Here is a 20,639-nt window from a genome sequence, read left to right on the forward strand (position 1 = left end):
AGCCGCTTTTAAACGACATGACCGCCACCTCTTGGTTGCATCTTGGTATTTGGTTGAATACCTCATAATACCTTTTGGCATAGGCCCTAAGGCTTTCATCCTCGCCGATCTTCAGGGCCATTAGGGCGTCCACCCTCAACGGCTGTAACTTGTTTGTTACGAACCTGGCTACAAACATCTCGGCCAGGCCTTCCCAAGTTTTCACAATTCCTTTCGGCAGCTTATGAAACCAGTCTGATGCAATTTCTCCGAATAATGAAGGGAACACTTTGCAGAGCAACGGCTCGTTCCCAGTGTATAACGCCATTGCGTTTAGGTATAATTCAATGTGAAAGTTGGGGTCTGACTTCCCATTGTATATCTGGAACCTCGGCATACTGAATCTCTTCGGGGCTTCAAATTTGTCCAATTCTACCGAGAACAGTGTCCTCGGCTTGACAGGTGAGGTCACCTCGGCATCTTGTTGCTTTCTCTGGAGGTAATCCCTCAGATCCTCCTTGGTTCGTCCAGGAGCTCGGCTATTTCCGGATTTCAGCCTCTTTGGTGCACTACTTCCTGTGTCATTGCGAGTCCTTTTGGACCTCCCTCCATTGGTTGCGTCGAAATAGAGGTCCTTCCCCTGAACATGCCGATGTTCTTTGGAGTCAGCTTCCTTGGTGCGATGTGTCCTCTGTGAATCTCCCCTTCTTGATTCTCCTCGTCCGACCTCCCTTGAAGGCCGGTGAGAATGTTCCTTGGTCCTATCGTGCTGAGGAGTCGTAGGAGTTGTCTTCTGCCCCCCTGCCTGGGCATCTTTCTTGGCTGCTGGAATCGGCGTGTCTTGCGACGGGAACGGTGGCTGCATGACGTTGTTCTGCGTCATGAAATTGACGACCGTTTGCAAGTCCGCCAATTTGTCTGCCATTCCCTTTATCTCGTCGTCCCTCTACAAGCATTTATCTTTCCATACCTGGAGGTCGTCCTCGTTATAATACCCGCTCCGGTCCGATTTCTTCGGTACGTCGCCCTCCTAGCCAACGTCCTTTCCTCCGTGATTCTTATCACGAGTCTCTTTGTTGCAGTTGTCTTCTTCGACGTCAAGGTCAATATGTTTCCCACTCTCGGTAGGAGTGTCATTCCCAACCTTCTCTTTCTGTCCGTCGTTGGCCATCTATTCTCCTTTCTTTCCCACAACAATTTATGTAAAGATGATTCATGGAGTGAATATAGTTTTTTTTTTTTTTTTTTCTAATTTTTGGGGTTGTCTTTACGACATTTGCAACACCATATTTGGTGTTAAAATAAATTAAATATTGTTTGTATTTTAGGAAAATTTGTTGTTTGCAAAGAAATGAAAAAAAAAATTCAAGTTTTATTTATTTATTTATTTATTTGCCTTTTCAGCTCAAAAGGCTAAAAATAAACTCAAAAATCAACATTTTTGAAGCCGAATTTGAGACATTGTTTAAGCAAAAAATAATAAAGAAGAAAAGTTTCTTTTTTTTTTGAGAGAGATAGTTGGGTTGGCCCCAAAGAACAGGGGAAGTGAAGAATAGTTGGGCTAGCAAAGTGTTGTCGGCTACAACCAAGCCCATTAAAACTACTAGCCCAGCCCACATCCTGTGACATTTACTAACGACGTCGTCTTATGTGATTATTAAACAGACTATGGCACCGCCATAAGGCCTGTGATTTGGATCGGACTTTAATTATTCGATCCGGACACGGCCCACATATATTTTATTGTTCTCTGTTATCCGTTACAAAAACTCATCCTTACAACCCCATCTCTCTCTCTCTCTCTCTCTCTCTCTGTGTTCGTCTTTCTCTCTCTAGGGTTTCTCTTCCCTCTGTGACTGCCCAAATTACTCGCCTTTCCCTCTATCTAGGGTTTCGCAACTTCAAGGTAAACCATGGCGACTGCTTCAGGTACGTTTTCTCCAACTTTTTCTTTTTTTCCTTTTGATATATACATATAAGTCGATTCTTGCCTTTCAAATTGATTGATTTCTTTGGTATTTATGATTACATGAATTTTCGATTTCATCATTTAATCTATTGGAATTGTTCAATTCTGCAGTTTTTTTGGGTTCCTTCTCATGATTATCTATGTTTTTGGGTATTTGTTTTGACTAAACCGTGATCTGACTAGTTTCTCAAAAGTCAGCTCTTTCTGCTAATTTAAACGTGGCCTTAGGTTTTTGAATTTCAATTAATCTTTTATTGTTTGTTTTGGGATCAAATCGTGGTGGTCTAGTTGTTCCCTACACCACTGTTGGGAGGAAATGTCTTGTTAATTGGAATTAATGGCATGGGATTTTATTGGAAACAAACCACTCAAGTCTTCGGTAGTTTAAGCACACACATTTTTTGAGTCTTTTCAGTACAATTACTGATTCTCAATGTATGAAAAACTTGGTTCTTTTGTTTGTTTATTTATTTTTTTATTTCTCTTTCTGAAATACAGGTTTTCCACTATTTGTTTCTTCTTTTGTAAATATTGACATTGACATGTGCATCTTCAAGATATCTCGTTGAACTGGGCTTTCCAAATTTTGCAAACTTAGTACCTGCCTGGCAATGGTTCCACAACTATTGCTTCTAAACTTTTCTGAACTATAAGTGTACACACTTATAAAGTGTTTTAGGTTTTAAAATAAAGAATTTTATTTCATTCTTCTTTTTATTATACTCTATATAGGAGACTCTATATAGGATTCCTCCTGGGTCCAGTTTGTGGGATTTGGACCTACATATTTTACTATGAAGGCAATGTCTTCCCAATTAGGCAATCTAATCATGTGCTTATATATGAACTATTTTATAATGTATATCAAAATTAATATATTTCATTATTTTTCATATATACGATTGTTTGGCATCATTCTCTGTAGTTTGTATTGAATCTTAACAATTCTCGATTTGATTCGATTCGATTCAATTCACGATTTCCAAACTTAGGATTTCGATTCACTGTATGATTCTTGATTTGGCATTGTGATACTTGCAGTGGCATTCAAATCTAGGGAGGACCATAGAAAGCAGCTGGAATTGGAAGAAGCACGTAAAGCAGGTCTTGCTCCAGCTGAGGTTGATGAGGATGGGAAAGAAATTAACCCTCATATTCCTCAGTATATGTCATCTGCACCTTGGTATCTTAATGCAGAGAGACCGGTATGTTTTCTTAAGTAATCTTGTTTTGTTACATTTACTGTTTTGCGAAGGCTGGAGATTGAAAACTTTTGTTATCTTTCTACTTGTTAGAGTTTAAAACATCAAAGGAAATGGAAGTCAGATCCAAATTATACCAAATCATGGTATGACAGAGGTGCAAAAATTTATCAGGCTGAAAAGTTTAGGAAGGGCGCTTGTGAAAAGTAAGTGAAAGTTGCTTTCTTTCTTTGTCTTTCTATGTATGGTGCATGCATGTGTTCTCTATTCTTTTCATTAATTTTCGCAATAGCTAGTCATTGACATGAAGATGTAATCAATATAGATTTTAGTTGTAGAAGAGTTTCATGTAATCCGCTTGTTTCAGTACCAAGGTTTAAACTATGAAGGTTCTACCCTGCCTTATGGATGAGAACTCTGCCTTGGGGAGGGAAGAAGGGGTATTGGTGGGATGGGGATAGTGTGGCTGGGGTTGGTTGTGGTTAAGTCTTAGTATATCATTTTGTTTAATATATTAAAAATTTTAACGTGCCAATTTTATGATGATTGTTAGATTGCTTACTGTTAGGGCTGCAAACGAGCCGAGCCGAGCCGAGCCGAGCTTTGCTGAGCTCGAGCTCGAGCTCGGCTCGTTTACTTATCGAGCTCGAGCTCGGCTCGATAAGGAACTGGGCTCGAGCTCGGCTCGGCTCGATAAATTTTTTTAATATTATTTATATTATTTAAATATAAATATTTAAATAAAAAATATTATTTATATTATTTAATATATAAAAAATGTATTTATATTATTATTTATATATATATTTATATATTTTTAATATATAAATAATGTATTTATATATATTTATATATTATTTAATATATAAATAATATATTTATTATACAATTTAAATAAAGATAAACAAGCCGAGCTTATGCGAGCTCAAGCTTAGCTCGTTTACTAACGAGCCGAGCCGAGCCAAGCCCTTAATGAGTCGAGCCGAGCTTGTTCATGAACAGCTCGGTTCATTTGCAGCCCTACTTACTGTACATAATTGGATTTATTTAATTATTCTTTTGATATCTTGTGTTGAGGAATTAACTTCATTATAGCATGTGCTTTGCACACTATAGGGACGATTGTCTGGAGATGCCCTTGCTAGCAGGAGAGTTATTCATTACACGAGACATAGCTTGTTGTTAATGCTCATTAGGTCTTGTATAGTTTAGTTAATTCCATCGTCACATAGTTGGTACCTTTGGGGGAGATCTTCAAGAGAGCTCTTCTCTTTATTTTCAATACCATTTAATTAGCTCATCATAATCTTTTTGAATTTATGACATATCATTGCTGGAGATGGCAAATTTGAATGCTTGAACTCTACGTTGTGCATTTTTTTTTTTTTTTTCCAGCTATCAATAACTTACTTTGACTATAATTTTGGGAAAGCTATACCACATATTTGTTATGTGTATTTTTTAATATGAATGTGGGGAACTACAGTTGAATTGATATGAGCTCTTGTTACGCTCTGCTGCAGCTGTGGAGCCATGACACATGACTCAAAGTCATGCATGGACAGGCCACGGAAAGTGGGAGCAAAGTGGACAGACAAAAACATTGCGCCAGACGAGAAAATAGAGACCTTTGAGTTGGATTATGATGGCAAACGGGACCGTTGGAATGGCTATGATGCAGCTAGCTATGCCTATGTCATTGAGAGATATGAAGCGAGGGATGAAGCTAGAAAGAAATACTTGAAGGAGCAACAACTTAAGAAATTAGAAGAGAAAAATGGTAACCAAAATGGAGAGGATGAGGTTAGTGATGATGAAGACAATGAAGATGCTCTGAAGGTAGATGAAGCCAAGGTTGATGAGAGCAAACAGATGGACTTTGCAAAGGTTGAGAAGCGTGTGCGAACAACAGGTGGTGGGAGTACAGGAACTGTCAGGTGATTGTTCTTTCTTGTCTTTATTTTTTTCTTCCTCCTTTTATTGTTTTCTTGTTCCTGCCATTTATTAAAAACTGTCATACAGCCTAGTTTTTTGCTTTTTGTTTTGTTTTTGGGGTTGAGGGGTTCCATTGTTGAACAGGTGACAGGTATACCCTGTATGCATGCTTGTTGGTTTTGTGATGTGGAAATAGTTTTCTCAATTTTTTGTTGGATATCATTTCACTTACCAAATTTTTTTTTTTTTTCTTTTTCCTGTCAGGAACCTGCGTATTCGGGAGGACACCGCAAAATACCTTCTTAATCTTGATGTAAACTCTGCCCATTATGATCCCAAAACCCGTTCCATGCGAGAGGATCCTCTTCCAGATATGGATCCAAACGAGAAATTTTATGTTGTGAGTATACTCAAAAGTGTAAAACATTTGTATCAATGGGTTTGTCGCTCAATTGCATGGTGTTGTTTTATGTACTGATCACATACATAATTGTTTGTTTCTTTTCATTAATAGGGAGATAATCAAAACAGAATTAGTGGTCAAGCTTTGGAGTTCAAGCAGCTCAACATCCATGCTTGGGAAGCATTTGAGAAGGGGCACGATGTTCACATGCAAGCTGCTCCGTCCCAAGCTGAATTGCTTTACAAGAATTATAAGGTCAATAAGGAGAAATTGAAATCTCAAGTGAAGGAGACCATTATGGAGAAATATGGGAATGCAGCTTCTGAAGAACAACTTCCAAGAGAGCTTTTACTTGGACAAAGTGAGAGAGAAGTGGAATATGATCGCGCCGGTAGGATTATTAAAGGCCAGGTAAATTTGAATAACAATCTATGCTAGTTGTTTTTATCCGAACTTGATAGTTTTCAATAACTTTTTTTTGTAGGGATGTCATAAATTATTGGAGCATGCTATTGGGGCCTCCAAATTACCCACTTGGTTTTTTGGGGGGAGTGCATTTAGTGTTTACCTAATCATTTTGCATGTGAAAATTTTTGTGGTCTTGTGGGTACATGGATTGAGTCTTATTATCCATTATAAAATCTTTTAAAAAAAGAAAAAAAACTATGGTTTTGCATTGGCATATTTGCATTATGAATAACAGAACAAATACATGATTGAAAACCACCAATAAATCATGAAATTAAAAAGCGAACTTGTTTTAAAGAAACGTGTATGTCGAGTTGCAGTTAACGTAAATAATTGACTCCATACGCTATCTCCTCCTATATAGCTTTGATGGACTGATAAGCTTGCTTATCTCTGAAACATATTGAAACAATTGGAAGTAACATCACACAACCACGTGACTTCGACCATGAACCCCCCCATATGTTGTTCTTTTGATTTGTAGAATTACTAGCGTAGTTAACATGCTTTGATTTACACTATTTTCAGGAGCAAGCCCTTCCCAAAAGCAAGTATGAAGAAGATGTTTACATCAACAACCATACAAGCGTTTGGGGTTCATGGTGGAAGGATCATCAGTGGGGTTACAAGTGTTGTAAACAGTTTATTCGGAACAGCTATTGTACTGGTGCTGCTGGTATTGAAGCAGCTGAAGCTGCAGCAGACCTAATGAAGGCTAATATTGCTCGTAAAGAGGCTACAGAAGGCTAGTTCCCCCCCCCCCCTTCTCTCTCTCTCTCTCTCTCTCTCTCTCTCTCTCTCTCTGTTTGCATGCACGCTAGCGCGCACACATTTATCTGTTGTATTATCTTTTGAAGTTGCAAATGTCTTCTGCTGAAAGTTGATGGTCTCTGATCTATATATTTCACGAGCAAGAAGATTGTCCACTATGTAGTTCCTTTTACTTTAATTCTATTAGCATTTTTCTCTAGTCTGATGCATTTTGATTGTGAAAATAGAGATGCCTGCACCAACTGAGGAGAAGAATCTTGCCACTTGGGGAACTGAGATTCCTGATGATCTTGTTCTGGACCAGAAATTACTAGGTGAAGCACTAAAGAAGGTAAAATTTCTGTCTGGTTTTTTATGTATTCTTGCCTTCTAACTATTTGGGTTTCTGATTTTTCTCAACTACTTGAACATTGGGAAAGCATTGCCGAATTTTTTCCATCTAGACAATATAAGAAACTTAGGCTCTGTTTGGAACGATTCTCAAAATCGTTTTCCATGCTTGAGTTCGCGTGCGGTGTTTGGATAGAGTCGTGGAATTAATTTTTCACAACTTGGCAGAAAACTTTGTCAAACAGAGCGCGATTTTCAATTTTTTTTTTCGAAATTTGGCCTAACCGGTCGTCCGGCCGGTTGACCGGAACAGTGATTTTTTTTTTTTTGCAATTGTTATGTTAATTTTTATATATTTGAAAAACATATTTTCTAATTTTTTTAAAAAAATTTATGTGTTTTAAAATAATTTTGAGTTGTATGTTTGGTTATGAGTTGTAAATTTTTGTATCGAATATCAAATGTGACATCAACGATTCCCCACTCAATTCAAAACTCTTTTTAAAACTATTTTCAAAACTCTTTATCAAACAAATTTTTCACACTTAAATCATAATTTCAAACCTCACAAACTCAAAATACAACTCATACTCTCAAATCATAATTACAAAACTCTACCAAACGCAACCTTAATTGAGTTTTCATTATATATATTTTGACGCAGGATATGTATAAGCTTCTGAGATGTATTTCTAATCAGAATTGTAGTAACAGTTTTGAGTGTTTTTATATACATAAATGTACTTCTAGCCACTGATGTGTTGAAACTTTTGTAATATTTGGTCTGGACAGGAGGATGCAAGAAAGAGAGAAGAGAAAGATGAAAGAAAGCGGAAATACAATGTGAAATGGAATGACGAGGTATGCTTATTTTATAGTATTGTTACATTACATCCTATTTTAAATAAGCACTATTATAATAATTTTACATGATATAAGAAAGTAAATGAAAAGTTTGAAAATGCCCATCATTTCATATTGTTTTCATTTTTGTGCAAAAATAACTTTTTGGTGTTTCCTAAATAGTGGGTTGTTTTTTGGTTTTAAAAATAAAATAAAATAAACCCTAAAATAGTTTTTGCAAACATCTGTAATTTTTTTTTTTTTCCCCTCCAGAAAATGAAAGCACAGGCACCAAACAGGCTCACTCATTGATTCGGACAAAATGGATTGTTTTTCTTGCAGTATCACTCACCAATATATATCGCTATTTTGCAGGTTACTGCGGAGGACATGGAGGCATACAGGATGAAGAGAACCCATCATGATGATCCAATGAAAGACTTTCTTCACTAAATTTAGACAAATGAATAATATTGCCAATTAAATCCTTTGTGGACCTGCAGAACTTCTTTTGCTGTTTATTTGTACAGGAAGCTGGATGGTTGTTCCTTGGTTGCGTGTGATTGTTTGGCTTCAATTCTCTACCATACTTTCTTATGCATGTAAAACATCTTATATTTTCTTTAATTGTTCCTTTTTCCATTTTATTGTGTGCGCTTGCTTGTGTGTGTTCCCGTGGGGAGTGAAGGAGAAAGATCACACTGAAATGCTTACATCCATGCATTGGTGTCTTAGCTGTAACTGTTTAATAGATAATTGCTGATGTTTCTTTTTAAATTAATAAAAGTATGATAAGTATTGAATTATTTATTTTTTTAAACAGCTTTTTTTCTTTTTCTTTTTTTTTTTTGTTGATAAATCTATTTGTTTCAACAATGCTAATGGTATCAATTTATGAAAAACTCTCAAAAATTTTATATAATACCTATATAATTCTATATAAAAAAAAAATCAAAATTCAGTGTAATACCCAACTTCGTTTGATTTGGGAAAAAAAAAATGATATGTAAATATTTTCCATGGCAATGAGAAAAACCCAGAGAATGCTTGCATTACATCCATCAATTAGAAGACAAATACACAAAATTAAATAAGGGCCTTGACGCCAAGTTGTTGCAATTCTCTCTGCCTCCATATTGGGAAGAGAGCACCTTCGCCTAGTTCTTCTACATCAAATTGTTGCATAGCCCATGCGTAGTATACAGTGTGGATTGTATCCTGATTAAGCAATAAGTATCACAAAACTGACATCAAAATCACTTTGCTTCGGAAACTGAGGGTAAAACATTAAATAAGTATTGGCCAAGATGACTGCTTTGATCAGTAAAACAAAAAAATGTTAACTCCTGCTACTCAATAAGGTTTAAGGAATTCAGACCTGTAATTAAGCTGTGCTATTTTTCAGACCCAAAAATTAAATAAGTAAAAATTGGCGGCAGTAAATTTAACATGAATGATAAATGAAAATAGTAACTACCACCATACCATAATTTCAAACTGCAAGAAAGTGAAGATTTGTCATTTTTACCTTGCCCCCTTCTGTTACTGAACCATTTCTATCACGCACACAATAGACCTGCTGTGTTTGGAACTGTGACAATAAGAAACAGGGGCCATCAATATCAGACTTTAATTCCCCCCGAAAAAAACTGTTAATTAGTTTTGCCAATAAGGTGCCTACCACCACAATGATGATGGGTGTCCCCCATCATTTTGGTTTCTCTTACTTCCACATCAGATATGTGTAGAATCTGCTTCAATAAGAAGATATGAATAAGTAATCAAACTTCACAAATTGATATTTTGAGTTGGTGCTTACCCTATAACTAATCATCTTTACGATTTCTCTCAAATATGTTAATCCAAGTGCATGAGAAGAAGAAGAAAAAAAAAAAAAAAAAAAAAAAAAAAAAAAAGAAGAAGAAGAGAGAGAGAGTACTTGCTCAAAAAGAAGATTGTCAGAAACAATTTTTTACAACATATATCTAACCGACAAGTCATATCAACACCTGCTAATATGTATAAAGTGGAAAATGAATATGACCAAAACAACCAAACAAATTAACCTAACTACAGAAAAGTAGTTAATTGAAATCAGTATAAAGATTCTCCTTCTAGCTACAAGGATCCTACTAGAGTATAAAGCTTCTTTCTCGACATGTCTTCTCCTATAGACTTATTGTTCTATCCACCTCTAATAACTTACTCTTCAATATTCTTATAAAATTCAACCACAAATCCCTTGATTTGAAATCCGCATCCATCCAAACGGACTCTTAAGTTCCTATAACATATTTGAGCATACCCAGATTTATGTAACACATCAATTAACATAAAATTGGCGCATTGCTATTTAAGGAATATTTCCTATTATTTCTTCCATTCCAATATCAACTACTTCACCATATCATTTAAACAACAAAAGTAAATAGTCAAATATTACCAGTGCTCTATGTGTGATTAATGTTTTTATTCCTCTCAACCTCTAGCACCCAACTTTCTTTTTTTTGTTGCTTTTGAGCTTTTTTTTTTTTTCCCTTGTAACTTCATTTCACATGCTTGAAAGAATGTGAAATTCTCTCCAACTTATCAACATACATGGCAAGAACAACTGAACCTTTGTAGCACCAAAACATAAATTAATAACTCAGTTCTCTCTCACCTTGTTGTCAAAGAAGATACCCTGGCTTTCAAAAGCCTCGTGTTCTGCTTTACACCGTTCAATCACTTCGTTTCTACAATATTTCTTCAGAACTTCAGCATCTCCCTGTAGTCCGTGAAACATCTCTTATCAGATAGATTTCAGAAACTCCATTAACAAATGGTCATCCCTCCCTATTTCTAACATGGCAACTAAAAACATTAAAAGAATATAAGAAATCTTCATGGCCATCTTACTAATAACTAACCTTGAAGTAAGCATTAAGAACCGGTTTGATTACTTCCTCAACCTCAGCCACAAATTCTGGCAGAGAGAAAGACCTGAAGCGTGCAAATTTCACGTCAAGTAGTTAATATAGTTTGTTGAAAAGAGACGAAACATTCTAAAACAGAAACCAGTATATGATCAGCATACGGATCGCGGCGATGTATTTCCTTAAATGATAGTGCAGTAGATGTTTCTCCAAAGACAGTTTCGCTAAGACTGTCAAAGAGAGGTTGGTCAAATAATTACTCAAGAGTGTCAATCTTTTATAAATAAATCATATGCAGAACAGAAGGATGGATAAAACTTGAGAAGCATACTCCTGAATTTTATGAACAACCGGATTATCAGTAGTATCCCATCTGTCCCGGATGTCTTCTGCAAACTGCAAATTTCCACGCAGACAGCAATTGCAACAAATTTCAATACGGAAAATTGTTAAATTGTATGTATTTTCAATCATAAGAACCATAAAAAGGTAAACTTATCGTAGTTGCACAATTAAATGTTACCTACAGAGAAAACATCAACTTTGAAAGGTTAAAATATTCCCAAAAATGAATAAAAGATTGCACATAATGCCTCTCAAAATCAGGGTCAAGTACAATAGCCATCAGACAGATTGGAGCCCTTGAAAACTATAAGTATTGTAATATTTTCCTAAAATAATTCCAGCCTTTTATGGACCTGTTTTTTGTTTTTTTTTGCAATAAACAAACTCCATCGACTGCATCATTCAATTATTAAGTTCAATACAGCTCAACCACATTCCTCTTATTCAATTAAAAATTTAAAACATAAGATGAGATATATCTACAAAATAATTCTAAACAATTCATGTAATTGGACTCTTTAGCGTATTCAACATATTTCAGCCACGTTTATCATCTAAAGGCATTCAACATGATATAAACAACACCTGAGGTCTGATCCTATTCATCCATTCTCAAAGATAAGCGTATTAAGACTAAAACTTAATGCTCAGAGCCCTGCATTATAGAGTATGCCGGTCTGGATGAAAAAACTTGACCAAATGACAGAATAATTAGGCAATAGAAGTAGAACTGATTTTTTTTTTTAAAAACATATTATCTTGTACCTCCTGACTCTTTACCACCACAGGTTCACTTAACCCACTCGTGCGCTTGAAAATAGGATGACCCTGCATCTGGAGGAAAGAAAAACATTATGGTCTTAAAAAAAAGGAAATTAAAAATTAAAAAAAAAATTCAAATATATCCATATAGAGTTTGTAAGACTAATAATTTACCTTCTCTTTGAATGCTTCCCACTTCTTACTCCATTTTGACTGCTTTGAAGGTACAACAGCAACATCTGTGCTTGTACTTCTTTCTACTGTTGATGAGGAAGTTGATGAAGAAGCTCCATATTCAATCCGCTTTCTCTTATTTGGATTACTACTCAACTCATCCTTTACAATGTCATACCCCTTCTTCGCCAGGTCAATGGGCTTCGCTTCCTTCAATTTTTGGAAGGCCACAGAAACCTTAGGAGAAACAGAAGAAACACTAGACTTAAACTTGCCAAATAATGTATTTGCAGTATCACTAGACCCCGGTTTCTGCTGATTTTCCTCTCCAGAAGTGGCCTTGCTACCATTTTTCACATCCGTGCCATCTTTAGCTGAAAATTCAGAGTATTCTTGCTTCCCAACCTCCAATGTCTCTTTGACCTGAATCACATAACAAATTAAACGTTTCTAGTATTTCATCATTTGCGGATTGTGGTAGTACTCAGTGGTTATGCACACAATTTATAAAACCAATTTCACCTCCTCTGTGGCAGCAGAAATTTTCTCCTTCAGGTTGGCAGAAACCTGCAAATAACAAAATTACAGATGAACCGTGATATATTCAATATGAACTAGAGGCGTGATCAGATACAGAGCTTGCAGACATGCTGAATAGTAAGCACCTTTTGTGCCACCACATCTTACCAAATGAGCAGCACAATTTAATAAAATATATCACCCACTAGGGAAATAAATACTAATGATATATTTTGGAATCTTACTTGAATACTAGAAGCAACTAAAACAAGCAACAGTTAGCAATTAAGATCCCCGTCCTATCAACTAAAAGGATATATTTTGGTATCATATTTGAATACTGAGCTATATTCCCGTCCTATCAATTAAGATCTAAAATGGAGTGTATTGAGTAATCATACAAGAAAAATGTTCAAATGACATAAGAAAAAATTGACTAACAATGCAAGTACATGAACACAATGTTTTTTCTTATTATGTTTTTTTTTTTTTTTTTTAAATTTAGAATTAAAATTAAATTTTAAATTAAAAAAAAGAAAGGCATTCATGCAGGCATGAAATGAATGCATGCAACATCAGTCACAAGCTAACAAAGCAAAGCATCGAGGCCAATTTTTCAGGCTTGAGATATAAACTTTACACTTCTACAAAGACACCAGGAAAAATCCAACATTAAGTAACATATATGGGGGGGGGGGGGGGGGGGGGGGGGGGGTAAGTAGTAGAACCATGACAAGGCAAAAGATTAAAGTTTCCAATAATTTGCCCAGATGAATTCAATCTAATCCATGAGTTCAAACTGGAAAGTCACAGGGAGTACATCATCAATATGGAGAAATTTGGATCAGACCTTCTTTGCCATAGCTTCAGCCTCCGTCCACACACTATCCTCCTGCTTGTACAACTGCTCAGTTGTCTGCTTGGTTCTGCATTCGCCAGTTCACCACTCAGGGCCTTCGTTAGAAGTGTCTGCCCAGCCTTGACATATATGTCTCAGCTAAAAAAATCTAAAATATTATATAACCAAAAAAAAAAAAAAATTGTGACCAAAATGGGTTAGAAAATTACCTGACTTTCAGATCTTCTGTCACCCCTTTTAGTTCCTCTGCTTTCTCCTTCAGTTCCTTAACTGACCGTCGGAATTCCTGATTTCTGCAAGCAAGTGAATTGAAAGGTGAGCACATAACATCCCAAACAATTAGGGCATGTTCGGGTGCCCATAATAAGTTGATTGAATGGCCCGACCAGCATTTAACATAGAATTTCAAGTAAAATCCACCATCTTGAATGGAACCATGAAAGGAAAATGACAGCTACAATGCAAATGATTTTGAAAATTCAGATTTTTGTCATTTCAAGGAACCCAAAAATCTTCACATGACAGAATATAATGCAGTATCCTATTTTTCCTATTGGTCACATTTTATGAGTAAAATACCACAGCGAATGCACAAGAATAAAACTGAAGAAACCCAGATCAAGAAAGCACAATCCAAAAAAAAATAAAAGAATAAAAAATAAATAGAGAGAGAGAGAGAGAGTTGGAACTGAACATAGTATCATGAAAGAGCATCTTGAGGGAGAAGAAAGAGAAGGAAAAGGATAACTCAATAAATCATTTCATTTTTTAAAGTTTATTAGTAATAAGACATTAATAAGAAAATAAGGCCAACAAACAAACAATTGTAAATAATAAATAAGTGAAACGATAGCATTGATTGAACTAGAGCAAAAGAAATGAGCTCAATCAAGCTTCGCAAAGAACCATCCAAAGCAATCAGCCAGGAAATTATTCATCCTGTTAATGTACACTAAACCTAACCCACTAACCTAACCCACTACATCCACCCCACTAAACCTAACACACTTACCATCTCCACTACCACCCACCACCTCCACTACCACCACTCACTTACCTCACACCTCTCCTATATAATAGCTTGTAACATACAAATCAAAATATACAATCAATTGTAATATATCTACATCAATCAATAATACATACATAAATTACATAAATTCTTACATGGTATCAGAGCAAGGTTGAGAAGCTAATAATTCTGCTTCACCGGCGGGCGGCAGCCTCGCCTTGGCCGCCCGCCGGACCTCTACCCATACCTTCACTCCGCTGCTCTCTCTCTCTCTCAAAATTTCAAAACTTCAATTGATGAGTTCTGCTCCGATGCTCAGATCCGAATTGACGACGTCGTCTCGTTCCGACGACGGAGATGTTAGATCAGCGCCGTCAGGTTCCCTGCGATTCCGCCACTGTCGTCTTGCTTCCTCATCTCTCTCTCTCGTTTCCGATGACGCCTCAACTCTTTATACTCATCTGTTGGTGGCTCCGCTAGATCTAAGAAGATCTGACCACCGTAGGCCCACACACATCCGTCGCAATCCTCGACCTAATGTTTGTCCTCCACAATGGACGACAACCCCATGCCATCTCTCGCTCTTCTTCGCGTCGCTCCGCCACTGTACACAGTCCTCATCACGTCGCTCCTCCAGCGATGCTGCCTTCCCTCCTGTACCACCAACCATCACCGCCGTGCTTCGCCTCTAAGGACCATCTTCAAGATTTCTGGATTTTTCCAAGGACCTTTATCAGAAAGAAGGCAACCTCCTTGATCAGCACAGAACGTGAATCTTGGAAGTTGTTTTGGAATCTAGAAAAGTCTTTACAGTACTCCACAGCAGTCTAAAACCAGGACCAGCATTGATGATAAACATTTGGTGAAGAGTTTCAGGGTAATTGTCACCATCCATCTTCTGGAGCCGCATTACAAGGTCACGTGCACCCTTGGTAAAATTTTTCAAACCCACCCCTCAACCAATCTCTCTCTCACCCACGGGATTGACAGACACACACATGCACTTTCTGATGCAAAATTGTTTTTTTTTTATTTTTTTAATCACCCCACTTCCTCTCTCTCTGGTTCCTTTTTCTCTCCCCCAGAACCACTTTAATCATCTCCCTCATTTGCCTTCCTTTATTCCCCCATTCATCCATTTTTTTATTATTCCTTCCACTGGCTTCCCACACTTCCTTTTCTTTATTTTTATTATTCTTATTTTCCACACACCAACACACCAAACCAACAAAAAAAAAATAACTAAATAAACAACTCAAAAAAAAAAATACAAATAAAAAAAAAAAAAAAAAAAAAATACAGATTTGCACAACAACTTTGTTTTATTTATATTAAGGATCCACCCTGATCACCGTTCTCCACAAAAAAAAAAAAAAAAAAAAAAAAAAAAGAAGCAGAAGAAGCAGGAAGATCTGCACACACACTTCTTTTATTCATGTCGGGGCTCCTCCCGTTCACCATTTTTACATCAAAAAAAAAAAAAAAAAACAAAAAACAAACAAACAAAACAACCACACCCACAGTGGGATTTTTCTCCTCTACTCAGCCGCAGGTCTCTTCTTTTTGCCTCCGTCGTGGCCGGCCCTTGACGGTGTTGCCTCCGTGCTTCCTAGTCCACCGAGCACGTTCACTCCCTGCTCCTCCACTGCAGCATATGGCGGCCCTCCAAATCGGAACATCACGGTGGCCTTCCGCTTCAGCTCCTTGTTTTCTGCCCTTAGCACGCTTATCTCTGCTCGCGCATCCTTATACATGCGTTGGAGCAGCGCCAGCTGGGAGTTTAAATGCTGCACCTCATTTGTCCTACTCTGCAGCCGGTTCGACAAGTTTGTGACCGCCGTCATGCTTTCCACACATGCCTTCAGAGTATACTGATTGGCCTCCACATCCGACTGCACAGCCATTTTTTGCTCCACCGACTGCATCGGAAAGTTCAACGGAGCAAACCCAGTGGTGTTTGGTTGAGGTTCACGGGACACCGCACCTGCTATCTCTCTTGTGGACTCGTTGAGGTCGGGAAAGAGAGTAAGTAGACCACGGGACGACGAAGCCATTTTCTCTCGCAACAGAGTGTTACAGACTCTCTCTCTCAGCACAACAGTGTTACAGCCTCTCTCTCTCAGCACAACGCAGACTTCTTCAGAGGTTTCTCTCAGTTTCTTGTCTCAGCCTCTGCCTCGGCCTCAGCTCCGTCTTGGTTAAATAGCCGAGGCAGCCACGCGCATCGCGCGCCTCTTCTCGCCGACAAACTGGCACGCCTTTTCATGGCACGCCTTTTGATGCATTCGGGCACGCCTTTTGATGACACGCCTTTTGAGGGTGCGGGCACACCTTTTGAGGGCACGACTTTTGAGGGCTCGATATCTACATCCATGTATATCTTTTGGGCAGCCTATATACACACTCATACAGTGTCTTCTACACCAGCCAGCTTTATCAATCCCTTTGTTTCAACCTCAAATAGGTTTCTATCTTCACACCTATTTGAGTTTGAGGGGGGGTTATACACAGTATCATGTATAAGTCACTCATGGCGCACTCCCTAAGTCGCCCCCTTGGTACATCACCACAACATTCTACAACGGTCCGACATGACCCCATAAACTGTCCCGACATTGATTCCGGTCAGCTTCTACAACGGTCCGACATGACCCCATAAACTGTCTTCTACATCGGTCTGACACGACCACACAGTGTCTGCTACAACGGTCCAACATGACCCCGTAAACTGTCTGCTACAACGGTCCGACACGACCACGTAAACTGTCCTGCTACAACGGTCCGACATGACCCCATAAACTGTCTTCTACATCGGTCTGACACGACCACACAGTGTCTGCTACAACGGTCCGACATGACCCCGTAAACTGTCTGCTACAACGGTCCGACATGACCCCATAAACTGTCTTCTACATCGGTCTGACACGACCACACAGTGTCTGCTACAACGGTCCGACATGACCCCGTAAACTGTCTGCTACAACGGTCCGACACGACCACGTAAACTGTCTGCTACAACGGTCCGACATGACCCCGTAAACTGTCTGCTACAACGGTCCGACACGACCACGTAAACTGTCCTGCTACAATGGTCCGACATGACCCCATAAACTGTCTTCTACATCGCTCTGACACGACCACACAGTGTCTGCTACAACGGTCCGACATGACCCCGTAAACTGTCTGCTACAACGGTCTGACACGACCATACCGTGTCTCCTATCCTGTTTTATTTATCAGTTTACTTTCCTGTTTTGTTACTCTCTTCAAACTCAAGTTGGTTAGTTCCTATCCTCCTTGAGTTTGAGGGGGGCTGTTAATGTACACTAAACCTAACCCACTAACCTAACCCACTACATCCACCCCACTAAACCTAACACACTTACCATCTCCACTACCACCCACCACCTCCACTACCACCACTCACTTACCTCACACCTCTCCTATATAATAGCTTGTAACATACAAATCAAAATATACAATCAATTGTAATATATCTACATCAATCAATAATACATACATAAATTACATAAATTCTTACACATCCAATGCTACCCCCAAAAAATGTCCTTTCCAGGTTTCACAGCTGTTGAAATAGCTCGAGGTTGATTATTTAAATATTAAAAAAAAAAAAAAAAAATCAGTGAGTACACACCTGGTAGCTTCGCCTTTAACTTGTTTGGAGAAGTCATTAAAGACACTGAATTGACGATGACTACCCAAATACCCATTTGCCGGAAGCAATCTTTGTCTCGTACTTGAACCCGAAACCTATACACACACACACAAAAAAAACCCAAAGATTTTCTTGGTGTTTAAACAAGAAAGCATGATGGAGAATGGGGATTGTGAGATAGCTTGTGAAGGAAGGAACCAACCTACCTGTTGAAATGTTAATAGCTGACGATAAAAGGAGCGATTGGAGATGAAAAAGTCTCGGACCAGCTTTCTGATCGCCATTAGAACCTGCTTGTTTTCGAGAAAATTTCTAATATTTCTTTTTTTGTTTCTGAAAGAAACTTTCTTTTGCGATTGGAGATGGTGTTCTTTTCTTTGTTTGTGACTTGCGAGAGAGGAAAGGAAACTGCTTGCTAAGGCTACAAAGTTGGGCCGCCTAGCCCATATAGGTATATATGGAAAGGCGGAGAGTCTTTGGGCTAAAAATTGAGCCCAACAAATATATGGATTGCTATGGTATGTTATTTGGCCCATAACAAGGGTTCGGGCTTAAGCCTCCCTATTCATCACTAAAAAATTCAATATTTGTCTGCAATTTTATTTGTTGATATTGCATTTGAAGTATATCTAAGTAGTGAGGCCTCATTGATTTGAATTTCAAAAAGTAGATTAATGATTAAAAATTCCATACCTTACTCTGATTACTTTGATATATATATATATATATATGTAGAACAAAGTAATTATTTGAATTTTAAATGGGGTTGAAATTTTAAGTTAGGTCTGTTTTGACGTTATTTTCTTTAAAAGTATTTTACATATTTTTTAGGGAAATTACAAAAATAAAAATAAAAAATTCCAGGATTTGACCTTTTTAACAAATTAAATTATGAATTTTTAATTTTATCAATTTAAATCCCAATTTTTGATTTATTTTCAATTTAAACGATTTGTCTATTTTTGTGAAGTGAAATCAACGAAAAAATAGTATTTTGATAATTAAACTCAATAAAATACTATTTTAGATATTTTATGTATACTTACATTAATTTTAATAACTAAAATAGTCTTTTTCTGTCGATTTTACTTAATAAAAATATGTGAATGGTTCAAATTGAAAGCAAATTAAAATATTGAAATTTAAATTGACAAAATTAAAAATTTAGAATTTATTTTATTACAAGCTTTAAACCCTAGGGTTTTTTCTATGATTGTCCCTATTTTTTATTATTTGGTTGATGAAAAAAAAACGTAAAATATTTTTACATTATCCAAAATGACTTATCATTAAACAATTCGTAGGTCGACTTTTAAGAAATTCACTTCCAGTTCGAGTCTTTGAGATATATCTTTCCAAATGTGAAATGGTTACTTTTCAGTATACAATAGAAGATTTTTTTTCAAGTATATATCAACTAAACATCAGAAATAAAAAGAAAAATGTTTTTTATGCAAATTCAGTTTACATGACAAATATTTCCCGAGTGTAGTATTTTGTGTTTCAATATATTCAAACTCTACACTCGTTGCACATGTTAGGCGATGCTGGCACAAATAATTTTTTTAGTTGAAGAAGTAGAAGACTTAATATATTACACATCTGATATTTAATAAAATATATCAAAGTATAAAATAGATTCCAAAAGGATAAATAGAATATCCACGTAGGAAGAATACGAGTCACCACATTGGGAGAAAAAACAAACTTCCACACGGGGAGGAGAAAACTTTCATGAAATGAGGAAACCTTTATATAGAGAGATATTATTGCAACACAAAAAATAAAACAAAATGATCACCACCAAAAAAACAATACCAATTACCTTCACGATCTATTCATCACCGCAACCGGTAACTTTGGTACCTTAATTCCCGTCTCTACGTTACAAAATAAAATATTCTGAATCTAAGATGGTTACCTAGCGTATAATGACGCATCTAACAGTATCAGATCCTGGTCATAAATTAGATATGATACTAGATCTTAAAGCTTTCTTGGTAGCAAGCCAATAATGGAGACAAGAAGAGCGGTTGGCTGGCATGGTGATAGAAATCGTAGGAGAAGAAACTGAGGGGAGATTAAAGTTAAAAGTACCACCCTCTCCCCCTTAGAAAATAGAGAAAGAGCAGTTAGGATTTCTAAGAGAAGTTTCTAGGGTTTTAAGAATTGTTAGGGGAACTAGACTGAGGATGGTAAATAGAGCATATGCTGGTATAAATGTTAGGCAGCCACATGTTTTCTTTTTTCTTCGTATTTGATAGCCCTGTGTATTTGGCTCAATTGGTTTTTTGTTTCAAAAAAATAAATTAAAATAATCTTCCACTGGTCTTATATTTTTACCATTATATATCTAATAGCTCGAATCATTGAGCAATCTGAAGAAGGAAAAAAATAAAAAATAAAAAACCTGATTTAGTTGTAAGGTCAACTAAAATCAAACAATAACATCATAATTACTTCATAAATATACTAAA

At 37.0% G+C, this 20,639-nt stretch overlaps 1 protein-coding gene and 1 pseudogene across 2 annotated transcripts; one reads left to right on the plus strand and one right to left on the minus strand.

Moving 5' to 3' along the window:
• Window positions 1-1,638: 1,638 nt before the first annotated feature.
• LOC114277382 (pre-mRNA-splicing factor SLU7) lies at window positions 1,639-8,542 on the plus strand. The gene is made up of 10 exons (XM_028219282.2): window positions 1,639-1,908; window positions 2,990-3,153; window positions 3,244-3,356; window positions 4,674-5,087; window positions 5,350-5,485; window positions 5,600-5,899; window positions 6,485-6,701; window positions 6,955-7,058; window positions 7,850-7,918; window positions 8,276-8,542. The coding sequence occupies exons 1-10, from the start codon at window positions 1,893-1,895 to the stop codon at window positions 8,351-8,353; spliced, it is 1,611 nt and encodes a 536-aa protein (XP_028075083.1). The 5' UTR covers window positions 1,639-1,892; the 3' UTR covers window positions 8,354-8,542.
• Window positions 8,543-8,843: 301 nt separating this feature from the next.
• Window positions 8,844-18,801, minus strand: LOC114277383 (mitochondrial import inner membrane translocase subunit TIM44-2-like; annotated as a pseudogene). The gene is made up of 14 exons (XR_014350655.1): window positions 18,369-18,801; window positions 18,142-18,257; window positions 13,684-13,767; window positions 13,466-13,541; window positions 12,619-12,663; window positions 12,097-12,519; window positions 11,926-11,994; window positions 11,147-11,211; window positions 10,977-11,045; window positions 10,810-10,882; window positions 10,563-10,667; window positions 9,582-9,651; window positions 9,429-9,491; window positions 8,844-9,118 (listed from the first exon to the last, which is right to left on the minus strand). The product of XR_014350655.1 is annotated as a mitochondrial import inner membrane translocase subunit TIM44-2-like (transcript).
• Window positions 18,802-20,639: the final 1,838 nt, after the last annotated feature.

The sequence above is a fragment of the Camellia sinensis genome, chromosome 14 (assembly GCF_055761805.1).
Source record: "Camellia sinensis isolate YWXY chromosome 14, ASM5576180v1, whole genome shotgun sequence".
Lineage (NCBI taxonomy): Eukaryota > Viridiplantae > Streptophyta > Magnoliopsida > Ericales > Theaceae > Camellia > Camellia sinensis.

Coding starts and splice junctions, on each gene's coding strand:
- LOC114277382 (XM_028219282.2), top strand. Junction 3,154..3,243: donor ATCTTAATGCAGAGAGACCG/GTATGTTTTCTT, acceptor TCTACTTGTTAG/AGTTTAAAACATCAAAGGAA. Junction 5,486..5,599: donor CAAACGAGAAATTTTATGTT/GTGAGTATACTC, acceptor TTTCATTAATAG/GGAGATAATCAAAACAGAAT.